Below are 25,335 nucleotides of genomic sequence, written 5' to 3' on the forward strand. Positions count from 1 at the left end.
CCTTATCTATGAAACTGAAGGTTTGTAAGAAGTAAATGAAATAATATATGTAAACACTCAGCTCAGTACATGGACTACAATAAGCAGTCAGTGTTAGCTGTGATTACCATTAGTATCCCTTATAAGTTTCAATGGCCATCAGAAACTGGCCATCAAAATAGATTACATAAAATAAAACAGCTTTCACTAGAGAAATGACAAAAAGTTAAACTCTGCCCTCAGAGGCAAAAGCTTCATTCTGGCAGGAAATTCTTACGCCCCTTGCTATTCGGTGACAAAGAATATGGCTCTATGGTAGTCTGGACAGTATGAATCACAAAACGACTCACAATATTTCATAAAGTCATCATTAAAGTGATTTTAAGGTGAAGGAGTGCAGCTATAGATAGCAAAAAAATGTAAAAAGAAAATTTGCACTATACTAGATTTCTCTTTTTATAGAGTCAAAACTAAACAATGACCAGGCACGGTGGCTCATGCCTGTAATCCCAGAACTTTGGAAGGCCAAAACAGGAGTATCACTCGAGCTCAGGAATTAAGACCAGCCTGGACAATATGGCAAAACCCCATCTCTACTAAAAATACAAAAAATCAGCTGGGTGTAGTGGTGCATGCTGTAGTCCCAGCTACCCAGGAGGCTGAGATGGGAGGAGGATCACCTGAGCCTGGGAGGTCAAGGCTGCAGTGAGCCAAGATGATGCCACTGCACTCCAGCCTGGGTGACAGAGTAAGATCCTGTCTCAAAAAAAAAAACAAAAAACAAAACAAAAAAAAACACTCTAAATTATGAGATGAGCAGGTACTGTCAAACCAAAGACAAAACTAACATTGCATTAAACATTAACTTGAAGGAGTGCAGGTATCACTAGCAATGACTCAGGGCTACGTTGCCAAGTGAACACAAGTGTTTGAAAATGAATTATATAATAAACAAGCACAAAAAAACTCCACTGAAACTAAAATTAGGAAACTAAAATCCCCAAAATGATTCATAAACAATTATATGTTAGATTATATACCCTAATGTGTTAGAACGTCACCAATGTGCAAACAGATAATAATAAACATCCGTTTTTCTGTTTGTTCACACCAGAAATAATCCCTGATTCATAAAATGTCTGTTGGCTAAATACTTGGCAAAGGCCAGGTACGGTGGCTCACACCTATAATTCCAACACTTTGGGAGGCCAAGGCAGAAGGATCACTTGAGGCCAGGAGTTTGAGACCAGCCTGGGCCACAAAGTGAGATCCCATCTCTACAAAAACATCAAAAAAATTAGCGGGGCATAGTAATGCACACCAGTGGTCCTATTTGCAAGGCTAAGGCAGGAAGATCGCTTGAGCCCAGGAGTTTGAGGTTACAGTGAGCTACGAATGTATCACTGCACTCCAGCCTACACAACAGAGTGAGAGCCTGTCTCAAAATAATAATAATTATTATTATTATTACTGGACAGAGAAGGTGGGGCAGCACACGGCATTTGAACTTAGGTTTGAGTTCAGATACCACCAATTACCAGGAGTGTGACATAGGCCAAGAGTCCCAACAGATCTGCTCTTCAGTATCTTCATCTTATATTGTGAATTATAATAATACTACCAAACCAGCAGACTATAACAAATCAAATGGTTTACTAATGGAACACCACACATGTATATCAAATGCATGCAATATTCAGGGATTAATATTTTGAGATGGAAAGCAGTCATTTTAATCAGTTATTAAATCACCTTTGGGCAAAGAAAGACAGAAAAAGTAGTTTAAAAATCAAATGAGAAAAAGAAAAGAAAGGAGAATGCTTGTAAAGTTTTTTCTTACTGCTTAACCAAAGGTAGATCAGTGTATGAAAGCAGACCACAGAAAAAATTTTAAATTTAAAAAAATCCTAGATTTCAAATAATTCACTGATGTATGTTTCAATGTCACTAAATATTTTACTTTTATACATACTTACCTGTAAAAATAAGTAACGGGGCAGTACATTGTCAAATGAAGGGCTGAGATATACTGGTTCTGTCATTCTTATGCCCGTGCCTCTGAAAAACAGGAAATCTAACATTAGTCTGTATAAATTCCATGGCCTACACAAACTATGTTTCCAGAAACATTCTCAAATAGCCTGTCAAACATAAGATGCTCTGTCTTTTTAAGAACTCTTTTGGCCGGGTGTGGCGGCTCAAGCCTGTTATCCCAGCACTTTGGGAAGCAGAGGTGGGAGGATCACTTGAGGTCAGGAGTTCAAGACCAGGCCGACCAACATGGGGAAACCCTGTCTCTACTAAAAATACAAAAAATTAGCCAAGCGTGGTGGCGGGTGCCTGTAATCCCAGCTCCTCAGGAGGCTAAGACAGGAGAATCACTTGAACCTGGGAGGCAGAGGTTGCAGCGAGCCAAGATCGCGCCATTGCACTCCAGCCTGGGCGACAAGAGTGAAACTCCGTCTCAAAAAAAAAAACTCTTTTTACTCAACAACGAAATACATAAAGTAGTCCTGTGAATTGTCTTTGAATTTTTACCTGCAGAATAGGAAGCCATCAGAACTAAAAAGGAAAAAGTTACATAAAATTTTTCATTTAAGCACAAATGTGTTTCTGTAGAGATTTGAACAGACTAAAAAGCAAATGCCACCTCATTCTTTACTACTTTCTGTCAGCTCTTTATAGAATAATTGCCTGGTACTGACACAATCCCAAGGATAACCTTTTCCACCTTTGACCCATTTTAGGAGTGGCATTGGAACCGATCAGAGCAGGAAGGGCCAGGACCCAGATGGCCTGGTGGAGAGTGACTCATCAAGACAAACATCACAATCTCAGAGATGTTGTCAGAGGCTACAGAAGCAAAGAAAGAACACTCAAATCCTGTCAGACAAAGCCAAGCCTGCCCTTGTGTGTCAGGCCAAATCAGACAGAGCAAGCGAAAGGAAAAGAAATCTGGAGAAATCCAAAGAGTTCTGGGGATTAGGACGGCACAGAAAAAAGTATAGTCTAATTAAAAGGGAAGTATAAATATCAGGATTTAAGCCGGTACAGTGGCTCATGCCTGTAATCCCAGCACTTTGAGAGACTGGCACAGGAGGATCACTTGAGGTCATAAGTTTGACACCAGCCTGGGCAACATCTCTACACAAAATTTAAAAAATTACAAAGGCATGGTGGAGTGTACCTGTAGTCCCGGCTACTCGGAAGACTGAAGCGGAGGGATCCCTCGAGCCCAGGAGTTTGGCGGCTGCAGTGAGTTAGGATCCCGCCACTGCACTCCAGCCTGGGCGACGAGCACCCAAATAAATACAATTTTTAAAAAATGTTTTTTTAAAAATCATAACTTATACCTAGTTTAAGGGTACAATCCAAGGAGAGACCCATTAGGATGAGCAAAGATAAAGTCTTAGAAACAGTATGCTAGACAAGTTCATAGCTAGCTTATGGAACAGCTTACGAGTTGATCTTGGCAGAGATGCATCTACACGAATGGTGTGTACTCTATCTAATGTTGGCAGGATAAGTTTATGTTGGTCTTTAGGGTAAAGTAACGTCAGTAGATATCTGTGGACTATTACTGCAATGGTATGACTATAAACTCCCCTCGGTTTTGTTGTTGGTTTTATTTATTTATTTATTTATTTTTAGACACAGGGTCTCTGTCACACAGGCTGGAGCACAGTGGCACAATCATAGCTCACTGCAGCCTCTAACTACTGGGTTCAAGTGATCCGCCCACCGTAGCCTCCCCAGTAGCTGGAACTACAGGCACACACCACCATGCCAGGGGTGTGTGTGTGTGTGGACAGAGTCTCACTATGGGGTGTGTGTGTGTGTGTGTGTGTGTGTGTGTGTACAGTCTCACTGTGTTGCCCAGACTGGCATCAAACTCCTAGACTCGAGTGATCCTCCTGCCTTAGCTTCCGGAGTTCCTGGAATAACAGGTACAAGCCACCATGCCTGGCTCCCTCAGTTCCAACAGCCTTTAGCATACAATAAATGCTGACTCCTTTTCTTCCTCTTCCCATCCCTTTACCACCTTACTCATTTGTTTACCACTTGAAATCCATGAATGTACACTTTTAATCAGAGGTAAAACTCAGTTGCTGCTCCAGTCAGGACCAAATCAAACCACTGTATCCACTTCCAAGGCAAATATCCCCTGCTCCTGAGCAGAAAATATACAAACGAAGCTTCTGAAATGTCACTGACTCACATTTGAAAGCCAGTCCTGGCTGGGTGTGGCGTCTCATCCCTATTATCTTAGCACTTTGGGAGGCCAAGGTGGAGAACTGCTTGAGACCAGAGTTCAAGACCAGACTGGGCAACAGCAAGACCCCCATTTCTATGAAAAAAAAAATTAAAATATCAGCTGATCATGGTGTCATATGCCTATAGTACTAGCTACTCAGAGGCTGAAGTAGGAGGATCACTTGAGCTCAGGAATTCAAGGTTATAGTGAGCTTTCATCACACCACTCCAGCCTTAATGACAGAGAGAGACCCTGTCTCTAAAAGAAAAATCAAAGCAAGTCAGTCCTTTGTTGTGACACCTGGTACTCTTACCTTGATCAATACCCAGAATCTACAACTATTATTGAATATCTTGAATTCCATAGTCTGATCACTCCATAATTTAAATGACTTTCTGACTTGCAGGACTCCAGTCCTCTAAAAAATACTGAAACTTGAAAATGTTCATGCCTGTCTTCCTAACTCAGTTCCTAACTACCACTTTAGATTCTGGTGCTCTTCGACTATCTCCTTCTGACCATGCCTACCAGAACAAGTGAGTGCTATAAATCACTGAACTTAAAATAACATAACGAAGAATAATTTAAGCCAATTATTATTCAGGTATGAGATTACATGTTTCTTTAAAAAATACTTTTGTAGCCACATATCTCCATATAATAATGCAAAGTACAAGAATGCATATGTTAATACAGTCTGTTAGTAAATTAATCTGCCTCCATGAATCTATGAATGATTCAACTCACCTGGAATTCAAGAAAGCAAAGGGCTGAAATTCACTAACTGAATAACAACTGTACCATTAGTTGTGTTGGTTTAAAATTTTTTAAGGAATATAAATAAGAAACAGGGTGTACATGTAGCATTTCTGTTATAGCAGCCTGCTTCTTCCACCGGAAGAGACAAAACTTCCAGCAGTATAACTGAATAACTTGAGTTTAAAAACCAATTTCTTTTTCTTTTTTTGAAATTCTGAAGTCTCGCTGTGTCACCCAGGCTAGAGTGCAGTGGTGCAATCTTGGGCTCACTGCAACCCCCCGGGTTCAAGCGATTCTCCTGCCTCAGCATCCTGAGTAGCTGCGATTACAAGCACCAACCACCACACCTAGCTTATTTCTGTATTTTTAGTAGAGACAGGGTTTCACCGTGTTGGCCAGGCTGGTCTCGAACTCCTGACCTCAAGTGATCCGCCCACCTTGGCCTCTCAAAGTGCTGGAATTACAGGAGTGAGCCACCACGCCCGGTCAAAAGGTGGCTGAAAGTTGGTTGCCTCCTAACTTCCACCAACAAAAAATTATTCAGAACATTGTTCAGAAAACATTATTCAGCACAATAACTGGAACAACATCAAATAACCTAAAAGAATGAAGAGTATACCATTAACAATGAACTAATGGAGGCAGTCAAAATATCAATTATCTATTACAGGTCCAAAGATAAACATAGCAGATATATGCATAATCTTTATATTCATGAAGCCTTCTAAGGAGAATAAAATCTTTGTTCTTGGCCATTTGGAAAGTGCTGCTACCTAGATCTAGGGAATCCAACAGTCAACTTCTTCAGAAGAACGAATGAATTTCAACTACAAACCCAAACTGTTGCAACATGAAAAACTGTTCCACCAATCAGGGATATCGTCCAATTCTAAATGGAGAAATTCACAGCTTTCAGCATGTCTATGTCAGCCGTGAACTTTGGAGTAATGGAGCTGTCCACAGAATTCAAAAAGCCTAAAAAAACTAAGTAAAATAAGAGCCCGGATTTTCCACCAATTTATTTAGGGCCACTAGCAATCAGGAATGATTTAGAACAGACTATATTTTAATTCAGTTTGAACTAACCTAAACATTCATTTTTAACCACAAATACTCATGTGAGTGATAGGTTTCTGGTAAAATTTATTTTTAATTAAAAAATATGTTTAATTTATATTAAAATTAAACTTTTTCTTGACAAATAAGAACGTTAAAAATGATCTGGATAGATCATCTAATCATTCTCCATCCTAGTGAGCACTGTTTTTCAAAGATGCAAAATATTTTGAAAAAAATAAAATTCAGAAGGACAAGTAAAATTATTCGACAATTAAAATGTAACTGGTTGCTTAATGAGGCTCTTTAATTTGATCAGTTACCCTTTTTGACCAAAAATCATGCAAATATGGGTTAAACAATTTTTTTCCAGTTGGATTTATACCAAAAAAAAAATTTCATATAATGCAACTAGATACATTTTACATTATTTTTAATTTTCATGGACCCACAGAAAGGATGCTGATTTCCCCAAAGCACCTGATGACATACTTCAGTTCAGGTAATCCACTGAAGATTTCTTTGCGGCTTAGTTCAGAAATCCCATTTCCAAGAAATACTTTTGTTCCATCAAATTCTTTGGCTCCTTTCTTACATTTTCCTTTAATATCAGAGTATACCGAAATAACATCTCCAGCTTTCATAACTAGAGAAAGAAGAAAATCAGATTACATTGATTTATACTTTGGCAGAAGAATCGTAAAAATTCTTTGAGCTAGACTGGTGATCTCTAGAGGCATCAATAGTGGGCATGAAGCAGTTCAAACTGGCTCATTATCTCAATTAATCTTTAATAGAAAATCTGACTTTTTACTTTAAAATATTCCGTAACAATAAAACTCAATGAAGAATCTTTTTCAGTGAAAACAAAGAAATAGAACAGCTTCAAAACATCCTACCCTCAACTGGAAATCTGTAGCTGAGCCAAATTATTTCCCCCAAGCCTTAAAAGATTTCTTATAAATCTTGACATCTCAGCTCCAACCTCAAAGTTCTAAGTTTCCTTCAAAAGGACTGTTCAAAAATGTACCCTAAAATCCTTCAAAGAAATATTTCTAAATCCCATAACCCTGTTTGTATTTGCTATTTTGATGTGACAGCACAATTAAGGCAGAGACTTTAATGATAAGCATATATAGTCATTCATATATACATATACACACACATGCACACATATATACGTGTGTGTATACACTTAGAATACCTTTTACAGTATACAGTGTACAGAGCTGCTTTATATGGCTGATTAAATCCAGTTTTTGTAGGCATTTATTTTCTGTAACAACTCCCAGTGTTATTTCTAATGGGAAATTATATTCCACCTCCAAAAAACATTTTTAAACCTAATCTATCATAAATTTATTTGGTCTATTACCTGACAACAGTAGTGAACAGCCTATTAGCTAGAGCTAAGAGAACTGTTAAAATCATGTAGATCAGATGTCAACACACTTTTCCTGTAAAGGGCAAATAAATATATTAGGCTTTGTAGCCACATAAGGTCTCTGTGGCATACTCTTCTTTATATATGTATCTTTTCACAACATTTTAAAAATGAAAAAACCATTCTTAGCTTATGGGCCACACACAAACAGACATGGGCCAGACTTGGCCAGCAGGTAGTAGTTGACCCAATTCTGATACAGATCAAATTATTCATTTCAAGGACACCATAACTGAGGCCCAGAGACTCAGTAAGTTTTCTACAGATCAAAGCAAATGTTTCTTGATTTCAAGTCCAATAAGGTACCACTGAACCACAGTGACTAACTTACTAAGCATATGTAACACAGGTATGTCACCAACTGGGTGAATACATTAAGAATATTAAGTTTCATCCCAGTGTTCAGATTCCAGGTTCTGGATGTTCTCTCACTAATGATACGACAGCTTTCTGAGGTTTTAAGGCAATGCAGTCAAGAAAACAAAACAGAAGTTCACTGACCTACTCTCTCTATTTATCAGTAATGATCCACTAAAACAGCCATCATCACATACATCCTTACTTGGAAGGAAAAAAAAAACTGTCAGAAAACCTTATATGATGACTAGTTTGTTAGTCCTTATCGGATAAAACCCTAAACGCAAAGCTGGAAAAATATCCGACCAAAGAAAATTTGGAATACATCTTAGTGACAAATCAATAAATTTTCCATTTGAAAATGCACATAAATGTTAGAGAACCTTAAAGACAAATCTAAACATTATACTTACATTTTGACGCTGACACAATTCCTGGGGCATAGACATGGGCTCCTCTTAAAACTGCATTGCCACACTGGGCTCCAACAATGGCTTCACACTGTTGTTTTTTAATATTCTTTCTAGAAATGTAAGACACGAGAAGTTTAATAGTAACATACCTCCAATGCCTACCAATTTTTCCCATGTTCTATCTGAACTCTAATGCCTCTTTAGTCTTAATTGTCCTGAATACATAAGAAAAAGCTGAAAACAGAGGCATACATATAGAGGAAACAGGGAAAACAGCAACACGAAGATGGGCACTTGAGAGGAAGAAAAAAATCTAGAGGTCCATCTGGTGGAAGGCAATAAAGCGGCACCAGAAATTGCTTAATCATTTAACAAGCATTACTGTTTATCACAGCATTAGGAGAAAAATAGACTTTCTCTGTCTTCAAAGACCAAAATACAAAAATACACAAGGAATTATAAAAACATTTCTAAAGTGGTAAATTGTTGCATGGTAAATTATGAATAATTTAAACAAGACAGGAAAAGAAGATAAGTCTTTTTTCCTTCCTTTGCTGCCCAACCTTTTTGAGTCTTTTCCAATTTCTCACATCCATTTCTTAGACCACTAAAATCTGTATTACTTCAACACTCAGGGTTCCAAAGATCAGGGACCTAATGTGATCAGCCCTAAGTAAAAACCCTTAACACTGAGTCTCTAATAAGCTTCCTTGGATGTGCTGTCACAACTCATTGCTGGGGGAATGAGGTGCATCCTGTCTTCAATTCCATGATCGCCAATTCATCAAATCTTACTAATTTTTCAGCTTTATACCCACTCCTTTCTGGTCCCAAACATTCTCATTGCTCATTCTCTGCCTACTTCTCCCCGCCAGGTTCCAAAACATGCGACCATCTCTCCTCACCTTGCATTCTATCCCTTGGCAATCTCATGATTTCAATAATCACTCACAAAAACAATCCACAAATTCTAATGTTTAGCCTTTCTAGATTTTTTTTTCTTTTTGAGACCAAGTCTTTCTCTGTCACCCAAGCTGGAGTGCAGTGACACAATCTTGGCTCACTGCAACCTCTGCCATCTGGGTTAAAGTGATGCTCATGCCTCAGCCTCCTGAGTAACTGGGATTACAGGTGCTCGCCGCCACACCTGGCTAACTTGTGTATTTTTAGTAGCGACAGGGTTTCACCAGGTTGGCCAGGTGGGTCTCGAACTCCTGACCTCAGGTGATCCACCAGCCTCAGTCTCCCAAAGTACTGGGATTATAGGCATGAGCCACCATGCCCAGGTTAGACTCTTAATTGGTATTTCTAATTACCTATGGACAGCTATATAGAGATGTCTCACAGTTACTTCAAACTCAACAAGTCCTAAACAATATTAGTTTTCCCTCATCCATTCCTCCACTCCTTGGCAGGATCCCAAATCTTTTCATCCTGTTTCCAATCTTGAATGAGGCGTCATTATCTGCCCAGATAACCAAACTAGATGCCTCAGTGTTACGGTCTAGATGTGTCCCCCAATATTCATGTGCTGGCAACTTAATCCCTAGTGCAACAGTGTTGGAATATGAGGCCTATTGGGAGCTGTTTAGGTCATGAGTGCTCTGCCCTCATGAATGAATTAATGCTATAATAAAAAGGGCTTGCAGCAGTGAGTTTGCTTTCTCTTGCCCTTGTGCCCTTTACCATGTACGGATGCAGCAAGAAAGCCCTCACCAGATGCAAATGCCTTGATCTTGGACTTCCCATCCTCCAACACTACAAAAAATAAATTTATGTTCTTTATAAATTACCCAGTCTCAGGTATTCTGCTATAGCAGCACAAAATAAACTAAGACACTCAGCGTCATCTTAAAGTCCTCCTAAGCCTTGACATTGTTTGATTTAGGAATCAAGCTATCTTCTAGTTCTGATAGGTCTTGTGGGCCTATCTCCTGATGTTGGACACATATCTCTTTGTGATTACTGAAATAGCTTCCTGCCTTTTACCACTGGTTTCAGATTTTCTCTATGTCTTTGGTGTTCTGCAGCTTCACTCTGAAGTATGTAGACATGAATCTATTTTTACTTTTGGCTTCAAGCTCACACTTCTTAAATTTTTCATCAATGATAGAAATTCATAGTCATTACACTTGTGATTATTGTCTTTCCCCCATTATTCCTATTCTCTATACCTGGGACTCATTAAAAATATAAATGCTGGTCAGGTGCAGTGGCTCACGCTTGTAATCCCAGTTACTTTTGGAGGCTGAGGCGGGTGGATCACATGAGGTTGGGAGTTCGAAACCAGCCTGACCAACATGAAGAAATCCCCGTCTCTACTAAAAATACAAAATTACCCATGCATGGTGCCGCATGCCTGTAATCCCAGCTACTTGGAAGGCTGAGGCAGGAGAATCACTTGAACCCAGGAGGTGGAGGTTGTAGTGAGCCGAGGTGGTGCCATTGCACTCCAGCCTGGGCAACAAGAGCAAAACTCCATCTCAAAAAAAAAAAGAAAAGAAATGTAAAATGATTTTCATGACTCAATTTCACTTTCATATTTTTAATTTCTCTCTGCTGCGTTCTAGATAATTTCCTAAGAGTCATCTCCTAATTCAAAAACTTTCTCATCAGTTGGGTCTAATCTGCTGTTTAATTCATTGCATGAGTTTTTAATTTTAATGATATTTTATTTTTAGAAATTTGTTTTCAATTCTACCTTTTTATCCTTAGGGTCTTTTATGTTTTACTCTTTCATTTGTAATCATTTTAAGAAAACTGTTTTGTCTACAGCCATACCACTCTGAACATGCCCGATCTCACCTGATCTTGGAAGAAAACTGTTTTTATAGTCTCTGCCAGAGAGGTCTATTTGTTAAAAGTTCTGAGGGAAATCCAATCCTGCAGCTTATTATATATGCTGATTCCTACTCATAGTGGTTTGATTCCCAGTGTAGCTTTTAACAATGCCAAGTGTTTGGCTTGGATTGAATGAGTGCTGCTCCAGACTGGTGTCACTTAGTTTTTGCCAAGCACCCAGGAATTGGCTTGGGACCAAATAGTTAATTTCCCAGTTTGCAGGTTCCAAGACAATTTAAGTTGCAGCAATTTGCATTCCAGACCTTTATGACGGAGGGAACTTACGGCTGCACATTCTCAGAAACACATTTTTCTCCAACCTATATCCTAAGGCAAGAAAGACCTACTTTTAATTACTGCCTTGTAATGACTACTGGGTATTTCTTACCCTTAATGTTAACATTTAATTGTTTAAACCAAAGACCCTAAATTTAGAAGAAAGACCACCTCCTTTCCCATACCTTCAACCCCCCAATATTAGCTCACATGCTTGCTGTTCTCTTTTCAATTATTCTGCATTCCTAACCTCTAATATATGAACTACATTTTTAATCACTCAACTACATCATTTTGTGGCCTACTGTTCTTTTTTACTTAGCCCTCCTCGGTGTATGTAGCAAAAACATCTTCATGTTATCTAATTCACCATACATATTACTGAAGCTAAAAAACTCTGAAATACTTTTCTAACTTTTCTCCAGGTTTGCAATTCAACTTTTGAAAAAATTTCTGAAACTTTTGACTGTAAGTTGATGTAAGAAACACACTTGATAAAAGAACTTATTTCAAGTTTTCATATCATTTGAGAACTTGATATAAGAAACTACACATACATGTCTGTGTGGTATAACACATAACATTTCATTAAATGTTTTTACTATATGCAATGCAATATATTATAAAACATCCCATTTATTTTTTAAAATATTCATTGAAAACATTAAATTGATTTCACAAGTTACTAATGGGTCATGAACTCCAAGCAGTTTGGAAGACTACTACCACTATTATATTTCTAACATACACATCTAATCATTACTAATAAAAAAAATTTTTTTTTTTTTTTCAGACAGAGTCTCGCTCTGTCTCCCAGGCTGGAGTGCAGTCGCACCATCTCAGCTCGCTGCAAGCTCCACCTCCCGGGTTCACGCCATTCTCCTGCCTCAGCCTCCTGAGTAGCTGAGACTACAGGCACCTGCCACCACGCCCGGCTAATTTTTTGTGTTTTTAGTAGAGATGGAGTTTCACCACGTTAACCCCAGGATAGTCTCGATCTCCTGACTTCGTGATCCCGCCTCGGCCTCCCAAAGTGCTGGGATTACAGGTGTGAGCCACCGCGCCCGACAATAAAAACTCTTTAGCTTCTAAAGTCTATGAAAAAAAAATTCCTTAGTACGAAAAACACTTCATACTTCATACCTGCCTCTCCCAACTTCTTCAGTTTCATCTTCCACACATCCCCCAACTCTGAAAACAAATAGCCAAACCTGATCACTTTTATCAGCAGCCACCATATTTTCATGCATTCATGTCTTTCCTCATGCCTTCTCTCTGCCTAGCATAACCTTGCCCACCTTAACAGCCCTTCGGCTTAATTTCTCCTCACCTTCAAGGCTCAAATGAAATAATATCTGCTTAGAGAAAATACTTAACAATTTCTTTGTACTCAGTCCTTCCTATTCTATGCTCCAATGGCATTTAATTTATACTTCTACTGTGACTATCGTAACAGTCTGACTTGTACCAAAGTCTCCTGACTTTAGACTATAGAACTATGTCTCATTCATCTTTGTAACACCATCACATCTCACATATAGCACAAATTCAAAAACATGTTTTGTGGAAGTGAAATCTGTAGTGTTAGATTTTATGAAAATAACATGGAGGGGAAAGGATGAATTCTGGAACAGAGAACTGTGCAGAAAAAAGTTAACATAGTAGGCCTGATCTGTTATCTTTGAAAAGCCTGCTTACAAGGCTGGCCCTTGACTGACATCTGGGAACTGAGATTTCAGGAGGTAAGAGTGGCTCACTGTGCCTGAATTATTAAACTATGATTTATGGTAAATACCAGCTTTCCTTCTGAGAATCCGGAATGTGGGTATGTACCAGGCAGTGGGAATCTACATGATGAGCCCTGAATAGGAATCCTGGCAATGAGTCTCATGTGGTCGCAGCTCATCACTGGGGGACTTCCTGTGGGAGTCCTGTGTGACTCCCCTGGAAGAGGACTCTGGAAGCTTGTGATGGTTTTCCCTTTGCTGATTGTGCTTCATATTCTTTCACTGTAACAAATCATAGCCATAAGTACAAGTATGTGCTGAATTCCCTAAGTCCTCTTAGAGAATCACAGAACCAAGGATGGTCTTGGGGATCCATCGACAGCAGGACCGACAATATAAAAACATAGTATGTCATATGTAAGTATCAATATTTAAGTCAGCTTTGTTGAAAGCAAGTTTTTACTAGGAAAAATAAAAGAGGCAACGTAAAAGTTGGTGCAGGGCCATAAAACATGCTAAAACCTTGACTTTTACTGAAATGTTTCCAAATAGACTGCATCAACAACATTAAAGAAAGATTACGTTCCAACAGTTTAGTAATATAGGTTGGAGAAAAAAACTATAAATACACCTAGATTAAGAGAACAGTATTAGAATAGCTAAAAAATGAAGTAGCTAAGGAATTAAAAACAGATTATGGGAATGTCCTGTTAAGGAATCTAAAATCATGTATTTTTATCTATTTGGTATTTTAACTGCACATATCCACAACCCTACACATACTAACAACCCTACACCAAATGGAAGGTGATTGATGAAACTGTGAAACAGCACATGATATTGCTGCATGCCAAATACTTCTTTGCAGCAGGGCTGCCACCTTTATTTAATCAGTAGTCTTTGTGCAACAGCATTTCTTCAATATTCTACTGCAATAACACTATTCATACATATAAACATATGAATATCTGAATATATATATATATATGTATATACACAGACACACACACACACACAGAAATTGAAATCTTAAAGTGCTTGTTATGGATGGAATGTTTGTGTCCCCAAAATTCACACGCTGAAACCCGAACTCAATGTGATGGTATTTGGAGAAGTCTTTGAGGGTAATTAGTTATGAGGGTGGAATGCTCATAAATGGGATCAGTGCGTTTATAAGAGACCAAAGAGCTACCCACTTTCTTTCTGCAATGTGCGAATACAATGAGAAGTCAGCTATCTGCATCGCAGAAGAGGGCACTCACCATAACCCAAGCATACTGGCACGTGTCTTGGATTTCCAGCCTCCAGAACCATGAGAAACAATCTAAGACAGTACTGACACGAGTGACAAGGCAACTACAAAAGATGGAAATCAGATGCGCACAGTGACTCATGCCTGTAATTCCAGCACTTTAGGAGTCCGAGGCAGGCAGATACCTGAGGTCAGGAGTTCGAGACCAGCCTGGCCAACATGGTGAAACCCTGTCTCTACTAAAAATACAAAAATTAGCTCAGCGTGGTGGCAGGTGCCTGTAATTCCAGATACTCAGGAGGCTGAGGCAGGATAATCGCTTGAACACGGAGGTGGAAGTTGCAGTGAGCAGAGATCGTGCCATTGCATCCTAGCCTGGGCAACAAGAACAAGACTCCGCCTTGCGGGGGAAAAAGATGGAAATCGAGTAGGCTGAAAGAGAAGACAAATCCAGTCTCATTTGGATATCAAGAGATTTATGCTGCTGAATTACATATTCAATTGTGAAAGAAAGGAAGAAAATTAATTTTCTGGCCTGCTTTAACTATTTTGAGACTTTTATCAAAAAGGGAGGAGCACCGAGAGAATACAGAAATTCTTTAAAATTACAAATTGATTTTTAGTCTAAAAAGTTCTACTGATCCAAATGTAGTCTTTAGAAAATGCTGGCTGAGATGTTTTAAAGGCTCTTGTATCAAGACAAGTCTGGCATTCAGTTTTCTCCTAAAGTCATTAAATTACCAGAAAAAAATCTTCTTCCAGAAATTAAAATATATTTCACCAGTACATGAAATCTCATTTTAAGCAAACTGAAGAAACCAGTAATTCAGTGATGCATTACTTTTAAAATTGTTTACTGTATATAAAGTTTAACTGATGCATTTATATTTTAAATAATTGTGATATTGAGCTTCTACTAAAAAATCAGAGGAAGAAAACTCCTTTTTCTAAATCCCATGGAAATGAAAAGGGGGGGAGAATAAAAATCCTAGGAGAAAATTCCATTTGCAAGAAAACTAAGAAACAGCTATAATCCCAATGATGAGAAATAACTGGCTGACAGTGAAATTTGAGCCAAACCTAGTTTCTCAGCAGGGTGTGGAGTCTCTGAAAAGGAGAGGCTCCTGGAGGCCTAATCAAACATTTATTACTTAGGACCAGAACCACAGGCTTAGTGGAAAAAAATCAGAATCTAGGAATGTCTTACCAGTATCCTGTTCAGAGCAGACAATCTGAAAGAAGAAATGGATTGTCAGAAATGGCATAACCAGACAATCTGTTATTTTCTCTAACAAACCTGGATCAACTGCCTAAAAGCAGCCCAGGAAAGAGAAAAGAAATAGCAACCAACTTTGCTGCTCCTGCCTTAAGTTAACGAAGCAGAGATTAAATAAAAAAGAAAGCCTTCCTCACCCTCTGGAAAAAAGGTATGAGCTGAAGCATTCACAGAGAGCTTCGGCTCTGCTCACCAGGACTAGAGATGAGCCAGCAAACAAGATTCGCAGTACTTCTGAGAAAACATATCTGACTAGTCCCATAGGCATGCTCTTTCCCCCATTCTGGATCTTTCTTGAGCAAACTGCAAATGAGGATGTAACTGTTTCCATTCAATGCATGATAAGCAGAAAGAATTCATTCTGCATTCATTGGTGGCACACACATACACGAAAAGCGGAAGGTAGATTTTAAAAATGTAAACCAAATAAAAGGAAAAATATTTCAAGTACTACTGTATTTTCAGAGAAATTACCGGAAAAACCTCAAAAAAAGGATAAAAGAACAAAGACAAAAGTAAACTAGCAGCTAAGAAAATAAAGGACAATGAAACTTCTGAATAAGGATTTAGAAGCAGAGAGAGGTAATACATCCTTATGACTAGAAAGTATTTTGAATGCCCATTTTAGAGATAAGAAAAGCAAAGCCCAGACAAGATAAAACTTATCTCCTATACTATTGACAAGAGAGCCACTTTGAAACAGAGCCCATGACCAAGACAGGCTTAAGAACAAACCGGCGCGGTGGGTCACGCCTATAATCCCAGCACTTTGGGAGGCTAAGGAGGGTGGATCACGAGGTCAGGAGATTGAGACCACCCTGGCTAAAAAAATACAAAAAAAAATTAGCTGGGCATGGTGGCAGGCGCCTGTAGTCCCAGCTACTAGGGAGGCTGAGGCAGGAGAATGGCGTGAACCCGGGAGGCGGAGCTTGCAGTGAGAGCTCCTGCCACTGAACTCCAACCTGGGAGACAGAGCAAGACTCTGTTTCAAAAAAAAAAAAAAACGAACGAATGCAGAAGAAAAAGATCAGTGAATGGAGTTGAAGAATATGTTAACAGAAAAAACAAAAAAGTTAAAGTAACAGGCTTGAGACTGCGGTTCTTAGGAAGGCTTGCTTGAGAGGATGGGTCTTGGCTAGCTAAGCAGCTAGAAACTGGAATAAGTTCCCAACGGTAACATAAAACCTTCCCTAATGATAAATAATAGTGGCTCACAATTCCTAAACTCTGTACAAGCAAGGTACAAACACATGTTTATTAGGAGCACCTGCTTTCCTTTTGGGAGTCTCGGGATTTTGGTACATGCTACGCAGAGGGTGCCTAAGTGACCAGCCCAATAAAATCCTTGGACACTAAGTCTCTGATGAGCTTTTCTGCTAGACAACTATTTCACACGTCACAATTAGGTGCTGGAGGAATTAAGCACATCCTATGGGACTTCACTGAGACAGTTTGTGTCTGGTTTCTTCCAAACTTCATCCCATGCCTCTTTTCCCTTGCTGGTTTTGCTTTTGTATGCTTTCATGTAATAAACCTTAGCCATTAGTCTGACTGTATGCTAGGTTCTGTGAGTCTTAGCCAATCACTAAACCTGAGGGCTATCTTGGGAATCTCTGATGTAGGTAATATCTGTGCCAGAAACACAGCACACGAAGTCCTGCTGTCTTTATAATAGAGAATACAGAAAATGTAAGAGAAAAACATTCAAAGAAATAATGGAAGACCTATATAACTGAAAAGCTACACTGTGTCTCATCAAAAGCTAAGAGGAAATAGGCTGAGCATGGTGGCTCACACCTGTAATTCCAGCACTTCTGAAGGCCGAGGTTGGTGGATCACCTGATTCAGGAGTTCAAAGACCAGCCTGGCCAACATGGTAAAACTCCGTCTCTACTAAAAATACAAAAATCAGCCGGGTATGGTGGTGGGCACCTGTAATCCCAGCTACTCGGGGGGCTGAGGCAGGAGAATTACTTGAATCCGGGACACAGAAGTTGCAGTGAGCCGAGATCACGCCACTGCACTCCAGCCTGGGTGACACAGTGAGACTCTGTTTTCCTTAAAAAAAAAAAAAAAAAAAAAAAACACGACGAAGAAGAACTAAGAGGAAATAATCAAAATCAAGCATTACACTGGCCAAATGTCTAAAGTTCAATAAGTAAGAATTCCACAGATCCCCAAGCAGAAAACAAGGTACTGTTACGAGGAGGAAAAGTTTTTGGTGGGCCTTTTTTCTTCACAGTAACATTTGATACCACAGGTTATAAAAACAATGTCTACAAAGTGCTAAGGGAAATACTATGTGGCCTGAAACAACCAGACTCAGCCAACTTGTTTTATAAACATAAAGGCAACAGGCAGACATTCTCAATCAAGAAAGTAATGCAGTACTAAGAGGCAACCTTCGGGAAAGGGCAGGGGGTGCGGAAGATCTGCTAAGTGACTGTACTCACCAACAAAGACATTAATAAAGATAAATGAGAAACTGGGCCATGAGGACTGAAAGCAAACACTGCATCCATGTGAATTATACTTGGGAAATAACAATGTCATAAAGCTTGACAATGTTTAAAAAAAAAAAAAAAAAAAAAAAAATGGCCGGGCATTGTAGCTCATTCATGTAATCCCAGCACTTTGGGAGGCCGAGGAGGGTGGACCACTTGAGCTCAGGAGTTCGAGACCAGCCTGGGCAACACGGCAAGACCCCATCTCAAAACAAAAACAAAAAAAAACAGTAAATACAAATTAGCTGGTAAGAATTTTATGGAAAATTTAACTTCAGGAATCTCATTTCTCATAATGGAAAGTCAAAACAGACTTAATGGGCCGGGCACAGTGGCTCACACCTGTAATCCCAGCACTTTAGGAGGCTGAGCCAGGCAGATTACCTGAGGTCAAGAATTCAAGACCAGCCTGGCCAACATGGTGAAACCCTGTCTCTACTAAAAATACAAAAATTAGCTCAGCGTGATGGCAGATGCCTGTAATTCCAGATACTCAGGAGGCTGAGGCAGGATAATCACTTCAACACGGAGATGGAGGTTGCAGTGAGCTGAGATCCTGCCATTGCACTTTAGCCTGGGCAACAAGAGCAAGACTCCATCCTGGGTGGGGGAAAAAAAAAGATGGAAATCAATAGGCTGAAAGAGAAGACAAATCCAGTCTCATTTGGATTTCAAGAGATTTATGCTGTTGAATTACATATTCAATTGTGAAATAAAGGAAGAAAATTAATTTTCTGGCCTGCTTAAACTATTTTGAGACTTTTATCAAAAAGGGAGGAGCACTAATTGAGAGAAAACAGAAATTCTTTAAAATTACAAATTGATTTTTGGCCTAAAAAGTTCTACTGATCCAAATGTAGACTTTAGAAAACGCTGGTTGAGATGTTTTAAATGCTCTTGTATCAAGACAAGTCTGGCATTCAGTTTTCTCCTGAAGTCATTAAATTACCAAACAAAAATCTTCTTCCAGAAATTAAAATATATTTCACCAGTACATGAAATCTCATTTTAAGTAAACTGAAGAAACCAAAATTTTATTTTAAATCTCATTTCAAGTAAACTGAAGAAACCAGTAATTCAGTGGCGCATTACTTTTAAAATTGTTTACTGTATATAAAGTTTAACTGATGCATTTATATTTTAAATAACTGTGATATTGAGCTTTTAGTAAAAAATCAGAAGAAGAAAACTCCCGTTTCTAAATCCCATGGAAATGAAAAGGGGGGAAAAAAGAATAAAAATCTCAGGAGAAAATTCCGTTTGCAGTAAAACTAAGAAACAGCTATAATCCCGATGATGAGAAATAATTGGCTGACAGTGAAATTTGAGCTAAACCTAGTTTCTCAGCAGGGTGTGGAGTCTCTGAAAAGGAGAGGCTCCTGGAGGCCTAATCAAATTATTACTTAGGACCAGGACCATACGCTTAGTGGAAAAAAAATCAGAATCTAGGAATATCTTGTCAGTGTCCTGTTCAGAGGAGTCAAGTCTGAAAGAAGAAATGGATTGTCAGAAATGGAATAACCAGACAATCTGTTATTTTCTCTAACAAACCTGGATCAACTATCTAAAAGCAGCTCAAGAAAAGAGAAAATAAATAGCAACCAACTTTGTTGCTCCTGACTTGAGTTAACTAAGCAGCGATTAAACAAAAAAGGAAGCCTTCCCCGCCTCCTGGAAAAAAGGTATGAGCTGAAGCCTTCACAGAGAGCCTCGGCTCTGCTCACCAGGACTAGAGATGAGCCAGCACAAAAGATTTGCAGTACTTCCAATAAAACATATTTGATTAGTCCCATAGGTATGCTCTTTCCCCCACTCTGGATGGTTCTTGAGCAAACTGCAAATGAGGATGTAACTGTTTCCATTCAATGCATGATAAGCAGAAAGAATTCATTCTGCATTCATTGGTGGCACACACATACACGAAAAGCCTTAGAAAGCAGAAGGCAGATTTTAAAAATGTAAACCAAACAAAAGGAAAAATATTTCAAGTACCTGCGTATTTTCAGAGAAATTAAAGGAAAAACCTCAAAAAAGGGATAAAAGAACAAAGACAAAAGTAAACTAGCAGCTAAGAAAATAAAGGACAATAAAACCTCAGAATGAAGATTTAGAAGCAGAGAGAGGTAATACATCCCTATGACTAGATAGTATTTTGAATTCCCATTTTAGAGATAAGAAAAGCAAAGCCCAGACAAGATAAAACTTATCTCCTATACTATTGACAAGAGAGCCACTTTGAAACAGAGCCCATGACCAAGACACTTAAGAACGAACCCGCCCGGTGGGTCACGCCTGTAATCCTTGCACTTTGGGAGGCTAAGGAGGGTGAGTCACAAGGTCAGGAGATTGAGACCATCCCGGCTAACATGGTGAAACCACCTCTCTACTAAAAAAATACAAAAAAAAAATTAGCCAGTCTTGGTGGCAGGCGCACGTAGTCCCAGCTACCAGGAAGGCTGAGGCAGGAGAATGGCTTGAACCCAGGAGGCGGAGCTTGCAGTGAGCTGGCGCCACTGCACTGCAGCCTGGGAGACAGAGGGAGACTCTGCCTCAAACAAACAAACAAAACAAAACAAAACAAAACAAAAAACAAACGAATGCAGAAGAAAAAGATCAGTGAATGGAGTTGAAAAATGGGTTAACAGAAAAAAGAGTTAAAGTAACAGGCTTGAGACTGCGGTTCTTAGAAAGGCTTGCTTGAGAGGTTGGCTCTTGGCTAGCTAAGCAGCTAGAAACTGGAATGAGAAACAGTTCCCAATGGTGACATAAAACCTTCCCTAATGATAAATAAGAGTGGCTCACAATTCCTAAACTCTGTACAAGCAAGGTACAAACACATGTTTATTAGGAGCACCTGCTTTCGTTTTGGGAGTCTGAGAATATTGGTACATGCTACGCAGAGGGTGCCTATGTGACCAGCCCAATAAAACCCTTGGACACTAAGTCTCTGATGAGCTTTTCTGCTAGACAACTATTTCACATGTCACAATTAGGTGCTGGAGAAATTAAGCACATCCTATGGGACTTCACTGAGACAGCTTATGTTTGGTTTCTTCCAAACTTCACCCCATGCCTCTTTTCCCTTGCTGGTTTTGCTTTTGTATGCTTTCATGTAATAAACCTTAGCCATTAGTGTGACTGTATGCTAGGTTCTGTGAGTCTTAGCCAATCACTAAGCCTGAGGGCTATCTTGGGAATCTCTGATGTAGGTAATATCTGTGCCAGAAATGCAGCACACGAAGTCCTGCTGCCTTTATAACAGAGAATACAGAAAATGTAAGAAAAAATATTCAAAGAAATAATGGAAGACCTATGACTGAAAAGCTACACTGTATCTCATCAAAAGCTAAGAGGAAATAGGCTGAGCATGATGGCTAACACCTGTAATCCCAGCACTTTGGGAGGCCAAGGTGGGTGGATCACCTGAGTTCAGGATTTCGAAGACCAGCCTGGCCAACATAGTAAAACTCCATCTCTACTAAAAATACAAAAATCAGCCAGGTATGGTGGTGGGCACCTGTAATCCCAGCTACTCGGGAGGCTGAGGCAGGAGAATCACTTGAACCCGGGAGGCAGGGGTTGCAGTGAGCCAAGATCCCGCCACTGCACGCCAGCCTGGGTGACAGAGTGAGACTCTGTCTCCAAAAAAAAAAAAAACAAAAAGATGAAGAAGAACTAAGAGGAAATAACCAAAATCAAGCATTACACTGGCCAAATACCTAAAGTTCAATAAGTAAGAATCCCACAGATCTCCAAGCAGAAGACAAGGTACTGTCATAAGGAGGAAATGTTTTTGGTGGGCCTTAGATTTCTTCACAATAACATTTGATACCACAGGCTATAAAAACAATGCCTACAAAATGCTAAGGGAAATACTATGTGGCCTGAACAACCAGACTCAGCTAACTCGTTGTATAAACATAAAGGCAACAGGCAGACATTCTGAATCAAGAAAGTAACGTAGTACATAAGAGGCAGCCTTCGGGAAAGGTCAGGGGGTGCAGGAGATCTGCTAAGTGACTGTACTCACCAACAAAGACATTAATAAAGATAAAGAAATGAGAAATAAACTGTGCCATAAGGACTGAAAGCAAGCACTGCATCCATGTGAATTATACCTGGGAAATAACATGTTATAAAGCTTGACAATGTTAAAAAAAAAAAAACAAAAAAAAAAACTGGCTGGGCATGGTGGGTGGCACTTATAATCCTAGCACTTTGGGAGGCCGAGGAGGGTGGATCACTTGAGCTCAGGAGTTCGAGACCAGCTTGGGCAGCACAGCAAGACCCCATCTCAAAAACAAAACAAAACAAAACAAAAAACAGTAAATACAAACTAGGTGGTATGGATTTTAGGGAAAATTTAACTCCAGGAACCTCCTCATTTCTCATAATGGAAAGTCAAAAGAGACTGAATGGGCCGGGCACAGTGGCTCACGCCTGTAATCCCAGCACTTTGGGAAGCGGAGGCGGGCAGGTCACAAGGTCAGGAGTTCGAGACCAGCCTGGCCAATATGATGAAACCCAGTCTCTATTAAAAATACAAAAATTAGTCGGGTGTGGTGGCACACGCCTGTAGCCCCAGCTACCCGGGAGGCTGAGGCAGGAGAACTGCTTGAACCTGGAAGGCAGAGGTTGCAGTGAACCAAGGTCACATCACTGCACTCCAGCCTGGGCAACAGACTTGAGACTCCGTCTCAAAAAAAATAAAAACAAAAAAATTTTAAAAAGAGATACTTAATAAAAATCAGGAGTTAAAAAAACAAACAAAAAGGAATTGACTTATTCTTTTTAGGAATGAAAGGTGGGTATGTGAATTTACAATCCTATTTTTTCAGGCTTCCCTGCAATAGCTCACCATTTGTATTTATACATTCACTCATGTTCTGATGAGTAGCTTAGATCACTACAAAGAACAGAATGAAAGGATGATTAAGGCCATGTAAAAGTAAGTATTGAAAATAATTAAAGTTAAATCATCCAAATATTTTAGAGAACCAAAATAGCCAGTATTGGAAAGAATGAAAGCATCAAAATCTCTCATATACTGCTGAAACATTAACTGGTAAAATTTTGTAGAGGGTAATCTGGTAATATGTCTCCAACTAAAATAAGCACAGACCTTTGAACTGGTTATTCTGTGTTATATCAGTTTGTTCTGCAGACATGCTTATGCAAGTCCACAAATATTCACTCTAACACCTCTCGTAATAATGAAAAACAGGAAAAAACTAAATGTCTATCAATGGAGGATAGAAGAATTTAAACTGAGTTAAATGATAAAATATACTGTTCATGAAGCCATTAAAAAGAATGAAATAGTGTTATATAATCGTGGAACGATATCCATTATACATTTTTAAGTGAACACAAAAGCAAATTGCAGAACATTATAATCTTTTCTATTTTCTAAAAATGAGTACACATGATTACACATGTGCATTCATGTATGCAGCTATAAGCACAGAGACGGTCTAGAAAAAATCATATTTGATGCTCAGAGAAACAAAATTGGGAGGTGAGGTGGGACAGGAGATGTAACGGATGATTACTTTTATATTTATGTACAACTCTGATTTTTACTTGCTTCTATAAAGAAAAACCTAATTGAACTCTATCTTTAGGGAAACTAAATAAAACTAAAGAATAAAGAAGAAGTGTTTAACAGAATAAGACATGGCCAAAGTTTCAACCTAAATAAGTACAATTTTGCATCCTCATAAGGAGTGTAGTAACCTCCAAAGATCTGTGATTATGGTCTATTATAGTAGCAACTAACTGGTCCAAAACTAAGAGATGACAGAAATCAGAAGAGCAGTTTCCTGGTAGGGTAGCTGAGTACAAGAGATGTTTCTGGGATAATGGAAATGCTCTATCTTGACTGGGGTGGGTCTTGGCTGCACAGTTGTATGTATTTGTCAAAACTCAACAAACTAAACATTTAAGATCTCTTCATTTCACTGTATGTAAATTTCACCTTTAAAAAACTGAATATAAGATGAAAAACTTTAAAAATTAAACTAAATAGAATGAGCCTATACAAATCAACTTTAATTGCAAAAAATACATTCTTATAGTAAAAAAAAAAAACGAAAATATTACACATGAAAATTTCCTTTTATTTCCCCCCTGTCTCCCAATCTAATTTCCTCAGAGTTAACCACTATTAAAAGTTGGGTATGTTACAGCTTCCAGACGTTTTTTTTACATGTAAATAAATATACATAAATCCATAGTTGTGTACTTTTATGAACTGCAAAAAAAGTAATTATCCCAAGTACAGCAATTTGCTTTTGATACTTAAAAACTGATCATAAACATCTCCTCTGATTGGTAAGTATAATTCTCCCATATTAAAGGCCATATACTATCCCATTGCATGGACAAATCATAGTTTATTAAACCACTGCTCTATTGCTGCCCACTAAATTGAAGTTTTAACAAACTTCAATTTTAACAAAAGCATTTCTATATTTATTATAATTCTTAGGAGTTTAAGAAGATTTTAGACCATAATTAGGAATTTTAAAATGCTCCATAGGAATAAAACTCCATTATAATCATTATACTATGAAAACTTATTTTTCCTTTTTTTTTTGAGACAAGGTCCCACTCTGTCTCCCAGGCTGGATTGCAGTAGCACAATCATGGCTCCCTGCAGCCTCCACCTCCCAGGCTCAAATGATCCTTCCACCTCAGCTTCCTAAATAGCTGTGACTACAGGTGTGCACCACCATACCCAGCTAATTTTTGTAATTTCTTTTAGTAGAGGTAGGGTTTTGCCACGTTGCCCAGACTGGTCTCCAACCCCTGGGCTCAAGGGATCCGCCTACCTCAGCCTCCCAAAGTGCTGGGATAACAGGAGTAAGTAAGCCACCAGATCCAGCCTGAAAACCTATTTTTCAATTTTCAAACATATGCTTTCCAAATACGTAAAAGCATAGAACATAAATGGCACACAGTAGTTTAACATAATTGTTGAATTATGAATAAAATTTTATAGGCTGGGCAAGATGGCTCACATCAGTAATCCCAATACTTTGGGAGGCTAAGGTAGGAGGATTGTTTGAGGCTAGGAGTTCAATACCGGTCTCACATAGTGAGACTGTTTCTACAAAATAAAAAATAAATTAGCCAGGTGCAGTGGTGCCCACCTGTAGTCCCAGCTACTCAGAAGCTGAGGTGGTATAATTGCC

The 25,335-nt window shown here is 38.9% G+C and overlaps 1 protein-coding gene across 12 annotated transcripts in view; it reads right to left on the minus strand.

Annotated features, from left to right (window-relative positions):
- Nucleotides 1–25,335, minus strand: part of NSUN6 (NOP2/Sun RNA methyltransferase 6) — an 87,891-nt gene that overhangs the window by 45,351 nt on the left and 17,205 nt on the right. For 5 of the 12 annotated variants that reach the window (XM_063669617.1, XM_063669616.1, XM_063669615.1 and 2 more), the window contains 3 exons: nucleotides 8,264–8,373; nucleotides 6,542–6,695; nucleotides 1,956–2,037 (listed from right to left, as the gene is read on the minus strand). In XM_063669617.1, coding sequence (XP_063525687.1) covers nucleotides 1,956–2,037; nucleotides 6,542–6,695; nucleotides 8,264–8,373 — 346 coding nt within the window. Of the gene's footprint in view, nucleotides 1–1,955; nucleotides 2,038–6,529; nucleotides 6,696–8,263; nucleotides 8,374–10,602; nucleotides 10,741–12,523; nucleotides 12,572–25,335 lie in introns of those variants that run through there. The other 7 variants (XM_063669614.1, XM_063669612.1, XM_063669611.1 and 4 more) reach the window with 4 other exon arrangements.

The sequence above is a fragment of the Pongo pygmaeus genome, chromosome 8, assembly GCF_028885625.2.
Source record: "Pongo pygmaeus isolate AG05252 chromosome 8, NHGRI_mPonPyg2-v2.0_pri, whole genome shotgun sequence".
In the NCBI taxonomy this organism is placed as follows: domain Eukaryota; kingdom Metazoa; phylum Chordata; class Mammalia; order Primates; family Hominidae; genus Pongo; species Pongo pygmaeus.